This window comes from Phacochoerus africanus, chromosome 8, assembly GCF_016906955.1.
Source record: "Phacochoerus africanus isolate WHEZ1 chromosome 8, ROS_Pafr_v1, whole genome shotgun sequence".
NCBI lineage: Eukaryota > Metazoa > Chordata > Mammalia > Artiodactyla > Suidae > Phacochoerus > Phacochoerus africanus.
Genome location: NC_062551.1, coordinates 118,299,636 through 118,318,829, shown reverse-complemented (window position 1 = coordinate 118,318,829; position 19,194 = coordinate 118,299,636). Strand labels below are relative to the sequence as shown.

Sequence of the window (19,194 nt, the reverse complement as noted above, 5' to 3'; positions counted from 1 at the left end):
AACAAAAAAAATGTGCAAACTTTAACATGTTGTTGCTAGGGCAACCAGAATGCAGCAGTAGGAATTAGACCAAAGCCAAGGAATTGAGCACAACTCCTTGGGGGAATCTTAGGCTGACATCAGATCTAGTGAGGGCGAGGTGAAGTCTTCACGGCCCTGGATGGAGGGAAAAGCCTAATTTTGGAAGCTCCCCTAAAAAGTGCACCATATTTTTTTTTTTTTGTATTTTTAGGGCTGCATCCATGGCACATGGAGGTTCTCAGACTAGGGGTCGAATCGGAGCTGTAGCTGCTGGCCTACACCACAGCCTCAGCAATGCAGGATCCTTAACCTACTGAGTGAGGCCAAGGATCAAATCTGTGTCCTCACGGATACTAGTTGGTTTTGTTACTCACTGGGCCATGATGGGAACTCCTGCACCATAGTCTCAAAAGTGGGCAATATCTTGAATTTCCTCTCTGTTTCTTGTTTAATGGGGTGCCCAGTCTTCTTCCAGTCTCAGCCTTGCCTTCAGATTTTTTCAGAACAAAGGCAGCTCCCTAGGTTATACTTCTAGATGACTAACTACTCCTCAAGTGGATCTTGTGAGGATTAAATGTAAATAAAACAGCTTTTTTGAAATAATAACAAATGTTAGTTATTTTTTCCAATAAAGAAAGAAGAAAGAAGAGGAAGAGAAGAAAAGAGACCCTGTGTGGATGTTTGACCTTGATTATAATGAGTTTTTCTTATGAGCAGTAGGATAGTGTCTTATTAAAAAGCCTGCATCTCCAAAAGCAGGGAAAGGTGAGATATTTTGTCCCAATTGCTTGGTCCTTAGTCAGTGGTCCATGCTTCATGCTGCAAATACTGATCTGTCATCTTTCTCCTTAGAGCAGACTAACGTCATGTTGCTTTAGGAAAAATTCATTGAAACAAAGGAACAAAATACACAAGATATAGTGTTTTTAAAAACATTTTTTAATGAAGAAATAATTCCATTCCAAAATATAGACACACAATTAAATAGTTTAATCACTTCAAAATATAACATGTCCCCAGGAGGTTCCAACACACACACACACACACACACACACACACACACACACACACACACACAAAACAATACTTAACAGCAATACAAAAAAAAAAAAAAAACAAAAACAAAAAAAACAAACCCATACCATAATAGTTTTGTTACATACCAATGAATGTTGTGAAATCTTTAGTGTCTCTGAATTGGTTATTTCAAATGGTGTCAAATTACAGTAGTCAGAGTTAAAAATGTCTTATAGTTAATTAGCCTCAGGATGTAATGCTTCTGATTTTTTTTTTTCTCTTTTTGGTTCAAAGGTAAAAATGCCCTTTCTTCTGAGGACACGGTGGAGTTCTTATTTGTGGCTCCTTGCGTGGAATTGAACCAAGGTGACAGCAGCAACCAGAGGTTGCCGTATTTACAACAGTTTATCTACAGTTAACAGCCAAGAACTAATAAGGGTGGACAAAGATGATCAAAATAAAAGCGGACATCAGTGCTAAATTATGATGCAACAGTTTGGCTCATGCATATAAGAAAATACATAGTATATCACAACAAAGGCCACACTCTTATGTAATTCAGTTCACATTACTACTTACAAATGAACCTTCCCTGCCTTAAGAGTAGATCATTCGAGAATCCGTTTTTCACAATCTCCAGCACATCTCCCTCTGACCAACCAAACTTACCCCAACTTTCGTCCTGACCAACCACGACTGATTCCTGAATCCCCTACAGTAGATCTTGCCCTCCTCCTTGCCTCCATGAACCTGGTGCCGTGGGGGAGGGTTGGCTGTGTTGGACCAGTGCTCATTAATAGGCCATCATCTCAAACGGAGACAGATGTGCAATTCACCGTGGAACAAGAAAGAAATACCCCCCCGCAAGACAGAATGGTATCTAATGGACAGGACAGGTGACACCTGCTGGGTTTGCATTAGAATGGGCCCCAGAAATAGATTTGGAGAGCCAAGGAAAGAAACCCACCCAAAACCACAAAAACCCAAAACAACACACGCCATTTTGTCTCGGTTACAGGACAGGGGTGCTTGAGTCTGGTCTCAGTGCTGACGTGGAGCTAAGAGAAAGAAAAGGTGGCTGGTTAGTCAGGAATTGGTCATTGGCAGCAGTTTCCAGAGTCCTTGCAATGGCTTTGTAAGACGCTATCGACAACTGTGTGATGGAGTTGGCAATGAAAGCTATGACGGGGGAAAGTTATCCACAAAAGAGTTCAAACCTTAGACAAACGTTTTGATGGAGAAACACAAGATGACAACATCTGTCAGCTCGGTCCAGTCGGTGGCTGAATGCCACTTGCAGGGTTAGAGTTCTGAGTTCAAGAACTGCCCGGCTATGAGTCAGAGCTGACAGCCATGTAGGTAGCTGGGATGTAGTGGTTTTAAGAACTGAGTATGAGGCACCAGTGGCCACTTGTTCCATCTAGAGAGGTACGGGTTCACAGAGGATGGGCAGTGGGAAAGAGATGAACGTTAAGCTATACCAACAAAACCCACAATAAAACCTACCCGGGCTAAGAAGTCTGAGAACTGTGCAATCGTGTCCCTTTGGTGTTAGCCTATTTTCAGGGACATTTGTCAGGCTGGTTCTCTGGTGGGAAATACAATTAAGTATAGCAAGTGGGCAGCATGGGCTCCTTGCTAATGCCAACCAAGAGCTTTACTATCCCCGAGGCGAATGATTTTGTTCCAGAGGGCAGCCAAGGCGGTGGTTTCTGACCAAAGGCAGAGACACAAACATCTCTGAGTCCTCTGGGGAGGGAGCTGGAAGATCTCAGGATGTCTCTTCTCAGCTTGGCACCCACCAACCACGGACTCTGTGGGGTGGGGGAAGGTTTTTGCCAGCCCTGGAAGCAAAATCGAACTGCTGAAGCTTTGAGGTTGACTCAGAACCTATCTTGCTTATTCTGAATAAGGCCTTTTCAGAAACTTTATCATACAACTTTATTCTAAAGCAGCGGTTCTCAAACTTTGGTGTGCATCAGAATCACCTGGAGGGTTTATTCAAATGCAGATTAATGGGCCCCATCCCCAGAATCTCTGCTGTAGTAGGTCGGGTTACAGCCTAAGAATCTGCATTTCTAATAAACTCCCAGGTGATGCTGATGCTGTCTGTCCAGGGAACACGTATTGAGAACCGCTGATCAAAAAGGATGTTCTCTTTTTTCCTTCTTTTCCAGGTGAGACAGGAATGGAGAGAATCTGCCAATTTATGTATAACGTATCCACTATGTTGCAGGATTTTTATTTCATCAAATCTTGAAATGAGATTTTTTCCATTTCCCAGAATCCCGAAAGGAGGTCTTCAGTGCTCCCCAAAGAGGGCCCTCAGGAAGGACCATCAACAGAGCCATCCATTCTTCCTTCCTTGACTGTTCTTTTGCACATCAGCTTTTCCCAGAGTGCGAAATCCCTGCTCCGTTTAGAAGAGCCTGTTTTCCTCTCATGCGACCACAGGAGGCTGCATGCAGAACGCCAGGTAGCCAGCTAAGGCAATACACATTCAGAAATACAAGGAGAGCGAACGTTTGCAAGCGCACTTTAAGCCTGTACATTTAAAGCTGAAAGGCCTCCAAACGACCCGATGGGGGTTCTGGTGGATGAGCGGTGCTTTTAGAAACATGCTCCCTAAAGCTAAACCGAGAGGAACAAGCCCGTGGAAGAGCAGAGATAACTTGAGTCCATTGGGGGATCTTATGGCACCTGTGGTTTATAAACAGCTTTAGTAACGAGTATTTCAAAACAGAGTTCACAGTTTTTTTTAAGAAGATCTGTGCTGATTTTAAAAACTAGATTCTATATAATTTGAATGTTGCCTTTTTTTTGAATATGATATCTATTTGGAAAAAAAAAATATTTACACTAACTTCTATGGCTGACTGATTAGAGTATTTTGAAAGAAAACAACCCCAAGTTGGAAAGAAGCCCCAAAGACTGGATTATCCTGGGATATTTGGTTCAAGCCTCTGCTCTCAGAGACTTGGAGCCAAAGGCAGACCATGCAGGCCAAGGACTCTTCTTGGCTTTGGGGCTCTGTGTCTGTACCCTCAGGAACCAAATCCTTCAGGCTTAGTGAATAATTGCAAGTGGGGTTGTTTTTTTCCAATTGCTGTGAAAAAAAAAAATGTACAGTGTATATAATCAATTGTTTTGCTAAAATCTCAGAGAATTCAGAAATCAAACTCCTAGCTATAAACAGTATTAATATTGTTGTAAACTGACCAGGTTCAATATCATGTGCAAAGGTTTAAGATGCCTGTTAATACTGCTGCTGTGAGTAAACAGCAGCATGGGTTTTTAGCCTTTGTTTTCATTTCCAGGGATGAGTCATGTTACAGAAGATGGAGCTGATAAGTTAACTTTGAACAGAAGTCTTTTTTTTTTTTTTTCCTTCTCAAAACACACACCTATGAACTACAAATCTTAGAACAGAAAGTTAGCTGCGCTGTTGTCAGCAGGACATGTCTTTGGGGGTGGGGGTGGGGGTGGGGGTCTGTCGGGAGCTGCTGCGTGTGTTGGTTCTTCTCTTCCGTGAGATGAGGCTGCTGCCAGGCTGCCGTCTTCTCCTCTGTGGGGGTGGGTGCAGCTCTGTCCTTCATCACCAGCTCTCATGTTACTTTCATCTGACTATAGCTTGCCTGGGAATAAGCAATGTGTGATTTTTTTTTTAAAAGATGGAAACTGTTCTCTAAAGTAGGGTGATGAAGCTTAGCATCCCTCCCTTTTCCCCCTGAGTCACACACACACACACACACACAAACACACACACACTCTCCCTTCCTATGACAATCAGGAATAGATGTCCTAGGACATGGGGCTACAGTCCCTTCTGAAAGAGGACAAGAATCTTCTATACTGAGCCTCTTCCCTGGTGGGTATTGGAGGTATCTGGAGTTTTAAAGCAACATAAACAGATATATATATATATATATATATATATATATATATATATATATATATATAGTCCTTTGGACAAGGACATGAAGGCACTGACTCACCATCAGAATGCCACGCTGATTTAAAAAAAAAAATTCACTTTTGATCTTCCAGTTCTGCAATTTCTCAAGTTGTGCTGGCCAAGGCGAATACCACATGGCCAGAGGGATGGAAAAGGGGCCAACCCAAGATGTGAATGGACCCAAAAGAAGTTTTCGGTGCACTCTAATTTGAGTGCTAACCTTCACGTATACTGTTGCTCCCAGCGTGGCTAGTTGAAAAGCAATAAATCAGGTTTCACTCTGTTCACTTTTGTTAGCATGTTGGTAAATGCATATTTATCTTCAAAGAGCCCTAAAGCGCTTCTTGAGCCAAGGCTGAGTCTTCCATGTTTCTGGTGTTTTATCTTTTCCCCCTCAGTCATGTAAAGCTCTGCTTTGTGGATGCCTAATTGACTTTGAGCTGATAAAATTGGCTTGGAGAAGAGAGGCATAGCCTTTGGAATAATTTCTGGTCCTGTGGTGTGGCCAGAATGTCCAAACAAATAGATTTCAATAACATAAATGGTTGTACAATTTCAGCTGTATTTCCTGGCTACATCAAACAAATTACAGTAGGATAGAACTGGCAACAAAGATGAAAAGCCACTAGCTCCTGCAGTGTTCTATCAGGTCCTAAATGAGTTTTGCCTGATTTCCTGATTTTAGTGACAGGCTGGTTTATATTTAGTGTCCTGTGGAATGCCAGCTAGGTAGGTATAGGATAGGATGCAGTAAATGGTAGAGGTTACAAGTATTTTAATTTTTCACTGCCAAATTGGCTAAAAAATGGCCTAAGAACTTTCAGAGTACTGAAACCTTTGGTGTTTATGGAGAAGAATCAAATGCTACTTTTTATCAGGGTTGATATCAAGGGCTTTTTTTTTGCTCTTTAGAACTGCACCCGTGGCATGTGGAAGTTCCCAGGCTAGGGGTCTAATCAGAGCTACAGCTGCCAGCCACAGCAATGCAGGATCCGAGCCTTGTCTGCGAGCTACACCACAGCTCACGGCAACGCCAGATCCTTGACCCAATAAGAGACGCCAGGGATCGAACCCTCAACATCATGGTTCCTAGTCAGATTCGTTTCCACTGCACCACGACGGGAACTCCTCAAGGGCTTTTTAAAAAGCCCTTTGATTAGGCTTTTAAAAACATGTATATGTTTGGAATTCCCTGGTGGCCTAGCAGTTAAGGACTCAGTGTTGTCACTGTGGTGGCTCAGGCTCACTCCCTGGACTGGGAACTACTCCCTGCTATGGGCATGGTCCAAAAAAAAAAAAAAAAGTACATTTAGGGCCGCAGGTGCAGCATATGGAAGTTCCCAGGTTAAGGGGGTGGAATTGGAGCTGCATCTGTTGGACTACACCACAGCCACAGCTGTACAAGATCTGAGCTGCATCTGCAATCTGCACCACAGTTCACAGCAATGCCAGATCCTTTAACCCACTGAGTGAGGCCAGGGATCGAACTGTGTCCTCATGGATACTAGTTGGGTTTGTTACTGCTGAGCCACAGTGGGAACTCCAAAAGTATATTTTTCTAAGAGTTACCCACAATGTTGAAATAATGTGCAGAACAAAAATGATCAAACTGCTGGAGCTCAGAAAAACAAAGTGCTATGAAAGGAAAAGCCTTGCTCCTCTGGGACTAAATTTGCTATAAATGGAGTGAATATTTTCAGAAACAGCTCCTGGGACTCTTTTCACTGTAGTCATCATGAATCAGGAGAACATGTGGCGCAGCATTCTCAAGTCCAAGGAGGCAGACTCAAATGCCCCCAAAAATGTTCTTCCTTTTACACCAAAAGGGTCTCACAGCTCCAAAAGTATATTTCACAATAACAATTATACCTTAATTTTTACTTGCTTAATTTTAACCTGAGGACCAAGACAGCAAGGGGTCAGTAGTGTTTGAGCTAGAATATATTCTTTTTGTTTTTTGGCCACACCTGCGGCATACGGGAGTTTCTGGGCCAGGGATTGAACCCATGCCACAGCAACAACCCAAGCCATAGCAGTGACAATGCTGGATCCTTAACCTGCTGAGTCACCAGGGAACTCTTAGAATGTTTTCTTTACTAATTGATATGTCATTTAGGAGATATATATATCCCTTTTTCAATTTAGCAGCTGGAGTTCTGTTACCTATAACTGCACTATAGACTTAGGGGATTCCATGGGTGGGAAAAGACTGTACAGCTAAAGTAGATTCATGTCCTTGGGCCCGTGCAGTCAGATGACTGTGAGCTTTGAATTGTAATGCGGGACATCTAAATGGCCCTTGGCTGGAGCCAGAGACATTGTCTAGATTCTTGGGACAGTGGAGCTGAAGGTGTATTAAATCACTGTACAGAGCTGAGGCCCAGCCTTATTTACCAAAGTAGAGTGAGCAAGCTAGTTCTGAGTCCCAGAGGTTCTCATATACTCACATAATAACTATAGCAGCTCCCAGAGACTGTACTGCTTGTGAAGCACTGAGCATTGTGCTAGGCATGTATGTGTGTGCTCAGAATAAAGTTATAGTGTGTCTGCCACTATGTCAAGCTCCTTAAAAACTATATCCCAGTGAATACAATTCCTCTATTAGCTAGTATTATGATATATATTGTACAGAGGGAACAGTGGCTCACAGAGATCTAGGAATTTGTCAAAGATCATGCTGCTAGGATTTGATGAAACTCATATTTAAAATCAGTCTGTTGGAGTCCAGATGTAAGCTTTAGACCACTACAGTCAAGTGATCCTGTCAATCAAGTGCTATTCTCTTTACATTAAAAAAAAAAAAAAAATTCACTGGGGATTTCCCATGTATTAAGGAAGATGTTTGAGGCAGGGGAATTACATGCCACATAATTGAGTAAAAAAAATTCTTTTTAATGGCTACACCCATGCGCATATGGAAGTTCCTGGGCCAGGGACTGAATCTGAGCCACAGCTGCAACCTATGTCACAGCTGCAGCCATGCTGGATCCTTTAACCCATTGTGCTGGGCTGGGGATTGTACTCATGCCTCCCCAGTGAACTGAGCTGCTGCTGTTGGACTCTTAACTCACTGCACCACAGCGGGAACTCCACAAATTTTTTTTGCTTATTTGATATCCTGCTGAATTCCACAGTGAATTTGAATCAGCTATTTCAAACATATAAGGCTGAAGATGCTTTCCTCTATGTTTTGCTTCCTTGTTTTCTTTCACAATACATGCTTTTGCTTTCACTTGTTAAGGTACACACTTTGATCATGTAGGCCCTGAATACAGCAGGATTAAGGAGCTGACTCATCTCTGTAAGTGCTAAGTAAGCCTCGACTTTTCTCTCTCAAGTGCTAGAGAGATTGAAAAATTGGATGTTGTTATGGATCAGTGATGTGGCATCACAGCTCCACGTTTCTGGAGCATCTTTGGTGTTACAGAAATTTCTGTGCCAATTTCCCTCGTTAATAGAGTAAAAAGTCAACTCCTAGTCAACTCTCCACTGGATTATAATGAAATGCTTCATGGGTCAGGATGATTCTCTGACATCAGCAGGAAGGAGGATAGTTTATCATAGAGAAAACCTAAGAGAGAGTGACTGTGCATGGAAGTTAAACGTTATCAGAATTCGGTGTACGGTGGCCACATTTCCTCCTAAATAAGAAGGTACTTACTTGAGAGGAGAGTGATAAAAGGATATTGCATTCAACCTTGCAAGCTGACCTGCGGGTGACAAAGGACACAAACAAGAAAGGTGACATGTCAAGTCTGTGATGCAGTCAGGCTGGTGAATGATTTGGGTGGAAGCCATGCAGAAAGACAGGCAGAGAGAGAAAAAGAGAGCGTCCAATGGATGAGGTAACTTTTTGATCCATCCAACAACCATACGCTCACAGTGCAGTCAGGGAAAACCACTCCAACATCCTCCAGGGCATACATCTTGAGTGGGAACACACTGGCCCTTTATAACCTCTTAGCCCTTTTGTTTGCCTTTCTCTTGAAGTCACTGGGCATGGAAAGGAGAGGAGGGAGAGAAGGAGCTTAGAGGCACCAGAGATATCTTGAATTCCAGTTGGAGCTGATGCTATTAATAGAATTTCCCTTCATTTTGTTCATATCAGGTGAAAGTCCTAATTCACTAAAATGAATAAAAATCTAATGTCATATGAAACGACTCCTTCTTTTTTTTAAAAAAAATCTAGAATTCGTTTCTGTTGTCACCCAAATCCAGAAACTGATATGAGCTCAAAGAGGGAGGCCTAACAGGTACCTGTAACAGCATAATTTAGAATATCAATTATTTAACTCTCTGTCTCCCTCTATGCAGCAGAGCCAAATGAGATATGTTTAGGAACACCATCTCTCAGAGTTCCCAGAGATACCCTGGAGCTGCACCTGGGCTAATTTCCTCCTGTGGACAGGCCATAGAAGTCAAGAAGAAAGAGCATCCTTTGTGGTCTGCACTGGAGGCATCTCTGTTTCTGTAGCGTTGAAGTATAGCTTTATGTATCTGGCTACTGTTGGTTTTGTATGATAGGCTCCTGAAATGCTGCTGTTCAACTAAAAAGGCTAATAATGGAACATTCCAAAGAGGCAAAACTTCCGTGTTATATTGTCTAAGTGGAGTTGGTGGGCTTCCCTTTTGTTCTCTTATTTTTGGGAAAATATTTCCAAACTTAATTGATAAACAGTTGAGAAGGAGAGATCATTTATTTTCTCTGCTTCTCTTTCCTTCACAAACAGTACAAGAGGGCTACTGCTGGCCAAAAAGGGTGGAGAAAGCTGTCTGGCCATTGGCCAGAAAGCCTGACATGATACAATAACACACAGGGGCCTGGGAGGCAGCAGATCTCAACCAGCCAAACACCCCTCAACTCCCAGAACCCCAACAAAACAGAGGGAAGAGAAACATACAAGAAAACAAACATGACAGCAGAACAGTCTTCATGGGGAAAATGCATCCCCTTGAGGATGAGTTACTAACTACATTTATTCCCAATTGTGTGTGTTTGTTATGTCCAGTGATTCTCAGATGGATAAATATGCTCCAGTAGATAAGACAGTTTGTCCAACCACACCCTGCTGAACATGGGCCTGCAGTTCCCCCAACTTTTCTTGGTGAGGTTTATTACTTTTTAACTCCTTGACATTTGATATGAGGAAAGCTGAGGACAATGAATCAAGGGAGGGGATATATTTACATGTATTCAACTTCCTTGCCCCTTGTTTTCGGCACAATCATCCCACAGTATCCACAGGGGACTGGTTCCAGGACACCCCCACCCTGCAGACACCAAAATCCACAGATGCTCAGATCCCTTATAGTTGAACCTCAGTATCCACAGGTTTCAAATCTGTGGGTATAGAGGGCCGACTGTATCTTAAAAATTTTTTTTCTTCTTTTTTTTAATGAACACATGTGTGGCATATGGAAGTTCCCGGGCCAGGGGTCAGATTGGAGTTGCAGCTGCCATCCTACACCACAGCCACGGCAATACCAGATCCAAGACACATCTGCAAACTACACTGCAGCTTATGGCACCGCTGGATCCTTAACCTACTGAGTGAGGCCAGGGATCGAACATGCATCCTCAGAGAGACAACATCTGGTCCTTGACTGGCTGAGCCACAATGGGAACTCCTGTATCTTTTTTTGGTGTGTTCGTGTGCTTTTTAGGGCCACACCCATAGTATATGGAAGTTCCCAGGGTAGGAGTCGAATTGGAGCTACAGCCACAGCAATGTGAGTTCTGAGCTGCCTCTGCGATCTGCCTCACAGTTCACAGCAAGGCTGGATCCGACAGACTGAGTGAGGCCAGGGATCGAACCCCCATCTTCATGGATACTAGTCGGATTCATTTCCCCTGTGCCACAATGGGAACTTCATGTACGCATTGGAAAAAGCATTTTCCTAATGATTTTGGGGAACTGTGGACTGTTGGTCACCATGTCTCCACTAACATGGAAGGCCTCTTTTTACTCTCTGGCTCAGAGTTTATAAGAATACATGGTGAGTGACAGCCAGAAGAAGTACTGAACATTTTTCTTGTCTAGAATCCATGGACTAAGGAGTTCTGTCAGAATGTTCCAGAAGGGGAGGGTGGAAGGAAGAAGGCACTGAATTTGGGGGGAATGGAGAAGGTCCAGCTACCAAGGGCCTGGGGCAGCTGTGGTGGGTGGTGTGGGGCCAGCTCTCGGTACCTGGTAGGCTTCATCCTGTAGCTTCTGTTTCAGGTATTCCTCCATCTTCAGCTCATTCTCCAGCTGCCGGACAGAGTCATCTTCATAGTTCTCATCCTCTGGCCGCACATAGGGGTCCCCATCTTCTGTAACCCTGAGAATCAACCACAGAGGGTGTTTTGGAGAAAATCTTAAAAGGAAAGTATGAGTGGAAATCATGTGTTAGCTATAGTTTGGGGGGGGGGGCACATTCATTTAATCCTCCGATTCACTCCTTTGCTTCAGTTCACGTCAATCCAGTATCTTCTTTGACCTAATGGAAAACATTAGAAAAGCTTTGGAAGCTGGAGAAATAGATGATCAAGGTGTTCTCCTGGGCAATTTTTCTATGGCAGTCTGGGGATCAATGTTGTCTATGTTTTTCTAGGGTTTTGCGGGAAGGAGTTGCCCTTTAAATGTTTGTCAGTCTTAAAAAGGGCAGGCTTGGCGTTCCCATCGTGGCTCAGCAGAAATGAATCTGACTAGTACCCATGAGGACACTGGTTTGATCCCTGGCCTCGTTCAGTGGGTTAAGGATCCGTCATTGCCATGAGCTGTGGTGTAAGTCACAGACATGGCTCAGATCTGGTGTTGCTGTGGCTGTGGAATAGGCCTGCGGCTACAGCTCCAATTTAACCCCTAGCTTGGGAATATCCATATGCCATGGGTGCAGCCCTAAAAACAGACAAAAAAAAAAAAAAAAAGCAGATTTATCTTTTTTTTTTTAAAAAGTACATATTTTATTTTTAAATTATAGTTGATTTATAGTGTTGTGCTAATTTCTGCTATACAGTATAGTGGCCCAGTCAGATACATATATTTATACATTCTTTTTCTCATACTATCTTCCATCATGTTCTATCCCAAGAGATTGGATATACTTCACTGAGCTGTATAGTAGGACCTCATTGCTTATCCATTCTATATGCAATGGTTAATTTTCCCAGTTTGGGGGCTTTAAAAGAAAAATAGAATCAAGAACCCTTTCTCTAAGGAAAGTGAGCCCTCTAGTGAAATAATGATTAAGGATATTTGTTCATAATCTAACCCTCTTTGTGTTATGTATGTATATAGACACATGGACCCTTGTGCTTTATTTTTATGGTAGAATTAAGTCTCAGAATATCAGCTGATTGATGTCAGGAAGATTAATACTCTAACCCATAGCTCTTGATCTTAAAAATTTATACTAGCTCTGGGAGTTCCTGTTGTGGCTCAGCAGAAAGGAATCTGACTAACATCTATGAGGACGAAGGTTCGACCCCTGGCCTTGATCAGTGGGTTAAGGCCGTGAGCTGTGGTGTAGGTTACAGACATGGCTTGGATCCCACATTGCTGTGGCTGCGGTGTAGGCCAGTGGCTACAGCTCCAATTTGACCCCTAGCCTGGGAACCTCCATATGCCACAGGTGGTGCAGACCTAAAAAGACAAAAAAAAAAAAAATTCACTGGCTCTGAATTTAGGGACTCCATTTTCACTGTCCAATTCTATGGTGAAATAAATAGATAAGAATGATCCCATCCATTAATGTGTGACCCCTCTCTCTCCATCTTTTCATCCCAGCATGTCTAAAGCTCTTCCTGGGCCTGACAAAAGATCACTACCTAAGTCATAGGACTAAAATATTCTCAGGGTAAAACACAGGACATGTTTAGATAGTACAGATATTAAAACATCCCCTAAAATAAAAAGAGTGGTCAAGTAGAAGTTTCTGGGTTGGAACTTAAATGCCATTGTTCATGTTTATTTATGTCTGGATGACATGTTCTTGTTATTTTTAGAGGTTTGGGGCCAGCCTAAATAGGTCTGTGAGGCCTCAGTGAACTTTCTCTTCCCATCCTGCCTCTGCCCCCACCCCCCTACTGCAGCCACAGTGGTAGCTGATACTGTCAATAACATGCCAAGGACAGCAGAGGGGAGTGGCTTTAGTTACAGTCTTGGATTTTAGGATTGAAAGAAGAAAATTTTAGGTCACTGCCATGTAAATGCTTAATTACAAAAAATCAAATAGATACGTACCAGACTTAAGTTGATGACAACTAATTCACTATTTTGAACAACCAACAAATCAAATAATTCTGAATTATAGAGAAAAGGATAAGAAAGGAAACTAAAATTAAAAGCAGCAGCTTCCCTCCTGCCATTTAAAATTATAACTTTTGTTTTGATCTTAGGCTTTGCCTTTTCACAGCTTGCTTTCAAATCCTATCTATTTATAATTCCCCATTATTACTGGTCTTTTACTCCCTACTTGGATGGAGAGCCAGAACACCAGAAAGGCCTCTGGTTAGTTTCTTCCTTGGGTCTTTCAAACAGCCAGTTTAGTTTGATAGACTAGTCATGTGCACTTTTCACATGAAGCAGCCTCACTACTCTGTAGTGTTTTATTTTATTTTTAAAATTTTTTGCTTTTCAGGGCTGCACCCTCGGCATAGGGAAGTTCCCAGGCTAGGGGTTGAATCAGAGCTGCAGCTGCTGACCTACACTATAGCTCACAGCAATGCTGGAGTCTACAACCTACACCACAGCTCACAGCAACTGCAGTCCTTAACCCACTGAGTGGGGCCAGGGATCAAACCCGTGTCCTCAGGTTGCTAGTCAGATTCATTTGCACTGAGCCACAACTGGAACTCTTGCAGTGTTTTAAACTGTTTATCAATTCCCCTTTTCCAGCCTCTTGGTAAGCCCCTGCCCACACGTCTCGGAACTCCACATACTTCCCTTCCTTTGTTTTATTCTTTTCCTTCCCAAGCTGAGTTCTGCGGGTCTCTCCTAGCTTTGGTTTCCTCTGCCCAACTAGTTTAAGCTGATCCAAGGTCACAGAAAGTCTAGAGGGGATGTTACTGATTCTGTTGGCTCCTGTCAAGCTACAGAAGCCTAATTGGGTGAAAATCTCTGCAAAATGTTTTTGAAGGTCAGGTTTATACATATGCAACAAATCAAGTAAACTGGATTGCTTTATAAGGAGATTTTATGCATTTGCTCATTTCAACCACAAGTATGTATATGATGATGTTTATTCCCACTCTGAACAGAGACCTCTTCAGATCACCAGGTCCTTTATTTTATTTATTTATTTATTTATTTTGTCTTTTGTCCTTTTAGGGCTGCACCTGCAGCATAGGGAGGTTCCCAGGCCAGGGGTCCAATCGGAGCTACAGCTGCCAGCCTACACCAGAGCCACAGCAACGCCAGATCCAAGCAGCATCTGCAACCTACACCACAACTCGTGGCAACGCTGGATCCTTAACCCACTGATCGAGGCCAGGGATCAAACCCGCAACCTCATGGTTCCTAGTTGGATTCATTTCCACTGCGCCATGACGGGAACTCCACCAGGTCCTTTAGGAGCAAATCTAGTAAATTCCTATCTAGTGAATAAGATAGGATGATTTATTTCCTGAACGAGTCTACAAGTCCTGAGAGGCTGGGGGCGATTTTTTTTTTAATGCTATTTTATATCCAACTAGCACAGTGCCTTGGGCCAGCCAGGCTCTCAATAAGCACTGGTTGGTTTTGGTTATTGATACTCTGGACATTGTTGGGGGGGGGAAAGCCACAATGCCAAATTGAAACATAGTACTCTTTTACCTCTTCTGGCAGAAAAAGAAACTGCATTGTCCCTTTCCAAAATAAAGAACCAAGCAACCATGTTTTTATTTTCCTATGCTCCCTGCAGAGTGTTCTGTTACAGAGAAAATATCCCCCAGGAGAAGATACTCACACGTCCCCACGCATGCTGCTCGGGGTGGCTCCTCCATGAAGGTACCCGGGTTTTCGGGCATGGATTTGTGCTAGAAAAGCCTTTTCAGAGGTTGGTGATGGAACCAGATCCTCAAATTGAGTCCGTGCAAATTCAGAATCCACATTACTCTCCGTTTCACTCCCCACTTCTATTAGGTACAATTGAAAAAGTAAAGAATGACTTAGATTCTTTTATAATTGGCAAATAAGGGCTAGGCTTAAACCAATCTGTGCTTTATAAAACACTGACTAGCTATTCTACATAAATCATTTAAGTGTTCTTTTTTTTTCAAAATGAGAATTGATGCTTACATGAATTACCATAAAATCATTTAATATACTGTATTGTCTTTTTTTAGCTTAATAATGCCATGAATTTTTGTGTTCATAACTGACTTGATTCTCAAATCTTCTATTTTTCCCCTCTATGACAATCTTTATTAAAACTGTTGTTGCTTTTGCTTAATATTATTTTAACTTAGGACCTAGAAGACTAAAATATTCACTTAATATTTGAAAATATTATAAGAGCATAAACTTTTGAATGTACTTGAAATGTCCATAATGAGAATAACAATTTTAGTCATCATTTGCTAGGGCAGCACTGGTTACATGCCATTAATCATGATTATTAACTATTGTCCTTTTTATCCTATTTGGTAATCAATCTAAAATAACAGCAACAACTTTCATTGCTTTAATGCTAATTATAGAGGCTTTTTTTTGGGGGGAGGTCTTTTTAGGGCCACTCCTGTGGCATATAGAGGTTCCCAGGCCAGGGTCATATCAAAGCTATAGCTGCCAGCCTACACCATAGCCACAGCAATGCAGGATCCGAGCTGATTCCATGACTTACACCCTAACTCACGGCAGTGCCAGATCCTCAACCCACTGAGCGAGCTCAGGGATCGAACCACATCCTTAAGGATACTAATCAGGTTTGTAACCTGCTGAGCCACAATGAGAACTCCCTATAGAGGCTTTAAGAAACTTAAATCCAGAAATTTTTTTAATCTTGAAGTTTTATTTCTTACAGTTGTTGTTATCTCAACTAAATGACTGTAGAACTGCCAAAGAGATATCTTGTTAGATGGGCTTTAAGGAATAGATGAGATGTATTAGTAACTGGTATAAGATATTTACTTGCTTATTCATGCTGTTAAAATTTTAAAACTCCATGTGGTATTATTAGGATGAAGGGTGTTGCGATTTTACGCTATTTATTTTCTGGGCAGATCTTTTTTAGTGATATTGCAAAGATAAATTTCAGTTTGGCTTCATTCAAATAGCCATGTGTTCCAAATTAACGGAGTCTAAATAAGACATGTGACCATGTAAAATAACTTTAGGTTCCTGTCACTTTGGGTCATGATATATTTAACAGTGGCTGACTTGGTATCCTGCAATTACAAGCCAATTTTAAGATCTTCCTTTATTCTTTTTTTTTTTTTTGCATTTTTCAAACTTTCTGCCTTAAGCATGTATTCATAGCCTTCTTATCACTAAAAGGTAAATGGCCCTAAAAAAATCAGATATGCCAACAAAATATCACACAGATCTTTAAAAAATCTTTTAATATTTGATAATGCACAGGTGGCTAACAGAAGCTTATGTGTCCCTCTGCAATGAGCAGACAAATGAGAGGGGACCAGGGACTCACCAGAATTCAGCTCTTTGACGAGAGAGGACATAGTGTTAGTGATGGAATCCGCTGCTACTAGTAAGTCATTCCTTAAATTTCTTCTTGAACCTTAAGAAAGAATGATAATGAGAAAAAAAAATCAAAGCTTTCCTTTTTCTTATTTTTTTTAAATTTTTTATGCTGTTTATCATTTCCATTGATATCCTAAAGCAAAAAAAGTCTAAGACTCTCCTTTCAGAAGTGCTTTGGTTCATTCCTACCCCCAAATAGTTTTTCAGGGCAGTGGCCTTGGACGTAAGATGACATGGCAATTGATGAGGGTTCCTAGAACTTATTGTCCAAACTGGGACAACTTTACAAGTGAAGGGACGGTATTAATAATAAGATAGTGTGAACTGGTCCCAGGTAAACCAGCTTGTATGGTCAAGACTATCTTCAGACTAAGCGACACAGATGAAAAGTCTGGTTTTGCCATGAGAGCTGGGCCTTCCCAGCAGCTGCCATAGCTTTAGCCATTACCTGGTGGCTGTGAGCACACCAGATTCTGATCTCTATCACTGCAGCCTCTAATTCCCATCAGGGTCCTGAGCTCCCCCTATCATTTCAGATACCTCCTGGGAATGGGAACCCCATGCACTGAAGGTCCCCAGAGTGCGGAAAAGGGGTAAGGATTCTCGCTCCTGTTGCCAAGTCATGGGCAGAAGAATGGGCCTGGTACCCTGAATTGGGACTTCAACCATGTTTCTCTATGGTAGAGAAAGATTATGATGAGGTTTCCATCACAATAGGGTTAAATGGGTATTTGTGGGCTGGCTTGGGAGTGGGACAGGTAGACATGGAACAGTGGACTAAATCCACAGTATCTTTGGGAAAAAAGCCTCAAGATTCCAAATACTTGACTTACAGATGAACTTATGTAGGATGAGCTCTTTATTTTATAAAGTGTTAAAATATTTCTTAATGAATAAGGTCACTAGCTTTGGAACCATCCCACCCCCCAAAGTACAAAAGTGGAAGAGGAGTGGGAGAATGTCGTGTTATCTCACATCACTCTTTGCCTTCCTTTTTTTTTTTGGCTCCATCCATGGCATGTGTAAGCTCCTGGGCAAGGGATCAAACCGGAGCCACAGCAGTGACAATGCAGGATCCCTAACCTGCTGAGCCACCAGGGAACTCCCCTCCCCTATTAACTATAGCCTTGCCTCCTAGTCCTAAGCCACAGAGGCAATGATTCAACTATTTAAGGCGTCTGTAAAATGAGAAAACATCCATTTTTTGTTGTTGTTGTTGGTTTTTAGGGCTGCACCGGATCTGAGCCATGTCTGCGACTCACACTACAGCTCATGCCAGATCCCAGACCCACTGAGCAAGGCCAGGGATTGAACCCGCATCCTCATGGATACTAGTTGGATTCCTTTCTGCTGCACCACAATGGGAATTCCTTAAACATCTTTCTTTCTTTTTTTTTTTTTTTGTCTTTTGTTGTTGTTGTTGTTGCTATTTCTTGGGCCGCTCCCGCGGCATATGGAGGTTCCCAGGTTAGGGGTCGAATCGGAGCTGTAGCCACCGGCCCACGCCAGAGCCACAGCAACGCAGGATCCGAGCCGCGTCTGCAACCTACACCACAGCTCACAGCAACGCTGGATCGTTAACCCACTGAGCAAGGGCAGGGACCGAACCCGCAACCTCATGGTTCCTAGTCGGATTCTTTAACCACTGCGCCACGACGGGAACTCCTAAACATCTTTCTTGATCTCGTCAAGTCTACAGGATTGTTTAATCTCAAGCTTGAGTTTGCTTTGGTGTAAAGAGAAGAAAGCAGGAAATAAGACCTTTCAGAACTTTAAAATGCATTACATTTGCAAATTTCCTGGGGTATAACTGAAAGGATTTCCCTTCCCTTCCTTTAATGAGCAAAGACATTAAAAACCAAAGCCAAAACCATAACAGGGCAGGGCAAGGGAAGCCAAAAGAAGATAAGATGGTGAAGGGAAGAACAGAACAGGGTAAGGAGTTTCTAAAAGGTCTTGCAGGCCGGGCCTGCAAACCACGGAATACCCTAGAACATCCATGGTGCGGTTCTGATAACTCCAATCCACGAAATCCTTGATACTTATTTGCCACATAAAAGCAAAGCACAGCAAGGAATAATGACACTTACTTTGTGCAAACGCCTCCTGTACGTCTCCCCCTACCCCTGTGAGAGAGTCCTGAGGCGTGTGGATCGGGGTGGAACAGGCAGATGCAGACCGGACGGGCATGGGGATGGGCCTGCTGATGGTGTGGCTGGGGGAGGAGCGGGGAGAACCTGCTCCCTGGGTCTGGAGAGACAATGCAAGTCATTAATTTGTTTTCCCAAGAAGGTGCCAAATGCCATTCCCAATACCTCAGTCAAATGTTAAAATTTGGTGCCAATGGAATTCCAAAGCAGGTGAAAATCCTAGGCAATTGAGATGATAATACTAAATCTGATTTGCTGGTGCAGATAATCTAGGACCTTAGAGTACAGAACCTGAAGTTTTGGTTACAAATAGAAAGCTATGAATATTAGTACAACACTCATTGTTCTATAATATATGAGAGTTTGCCTAGGTAATGAAACTACAGTT

At 42.5% G+C, this 19,194-nt stretch overlaps 1 protein-coding gene across 14 annotated transcripts in view; it reads right to left on the bottom strand.

Moving 5' to 3' along the window:
- Positions 1-1,274: 1,274 nt before the first annotated feature.
- Positions 1,275-19,194, bottom strand: part of DTNA (dystrobrevin alpha) — a 424,974-nt gene continuing 407,054 nt past the window's right edge. For 7 of the 14 annotated variants that reach the window (XM_047794094.1, XM_047794093.1, XM_047794096.1 and 4 more), the window contains 5 exons: positions 18,747-18,906; positions 16,604-16,693; positions 14,924-15,092; positions 11,182-11,314; positions 1,275-2,096 (listed from right to left, as the gene is read on the bottom strand). In XM_047794094.1, coding sequence (XP_047650050.1) covers positions 1,956-2,096; positions 11,182-11,314; positions 14,924-15,092; positions 16,604-16,693; positions 18,747-18,906 — 693 coding nt within the window. In that variant the 3' untranslated portion in view covers positions 1,275-1,955. Of the gene's footprint in view, positions 2,097-4,377; positions 4,674-8,654; positions 8,704-11,181; positions 11,315-14,923; positions 15,093-16,603; positions 16,694-18,746; positions 18,907-19,194 lie in introns of those variants that run through there. The other 7 variants (XM_047794098.1, XM_047794100.1, XM_047794104.1 and 4 more) reach the window with 2 other exon arrangements.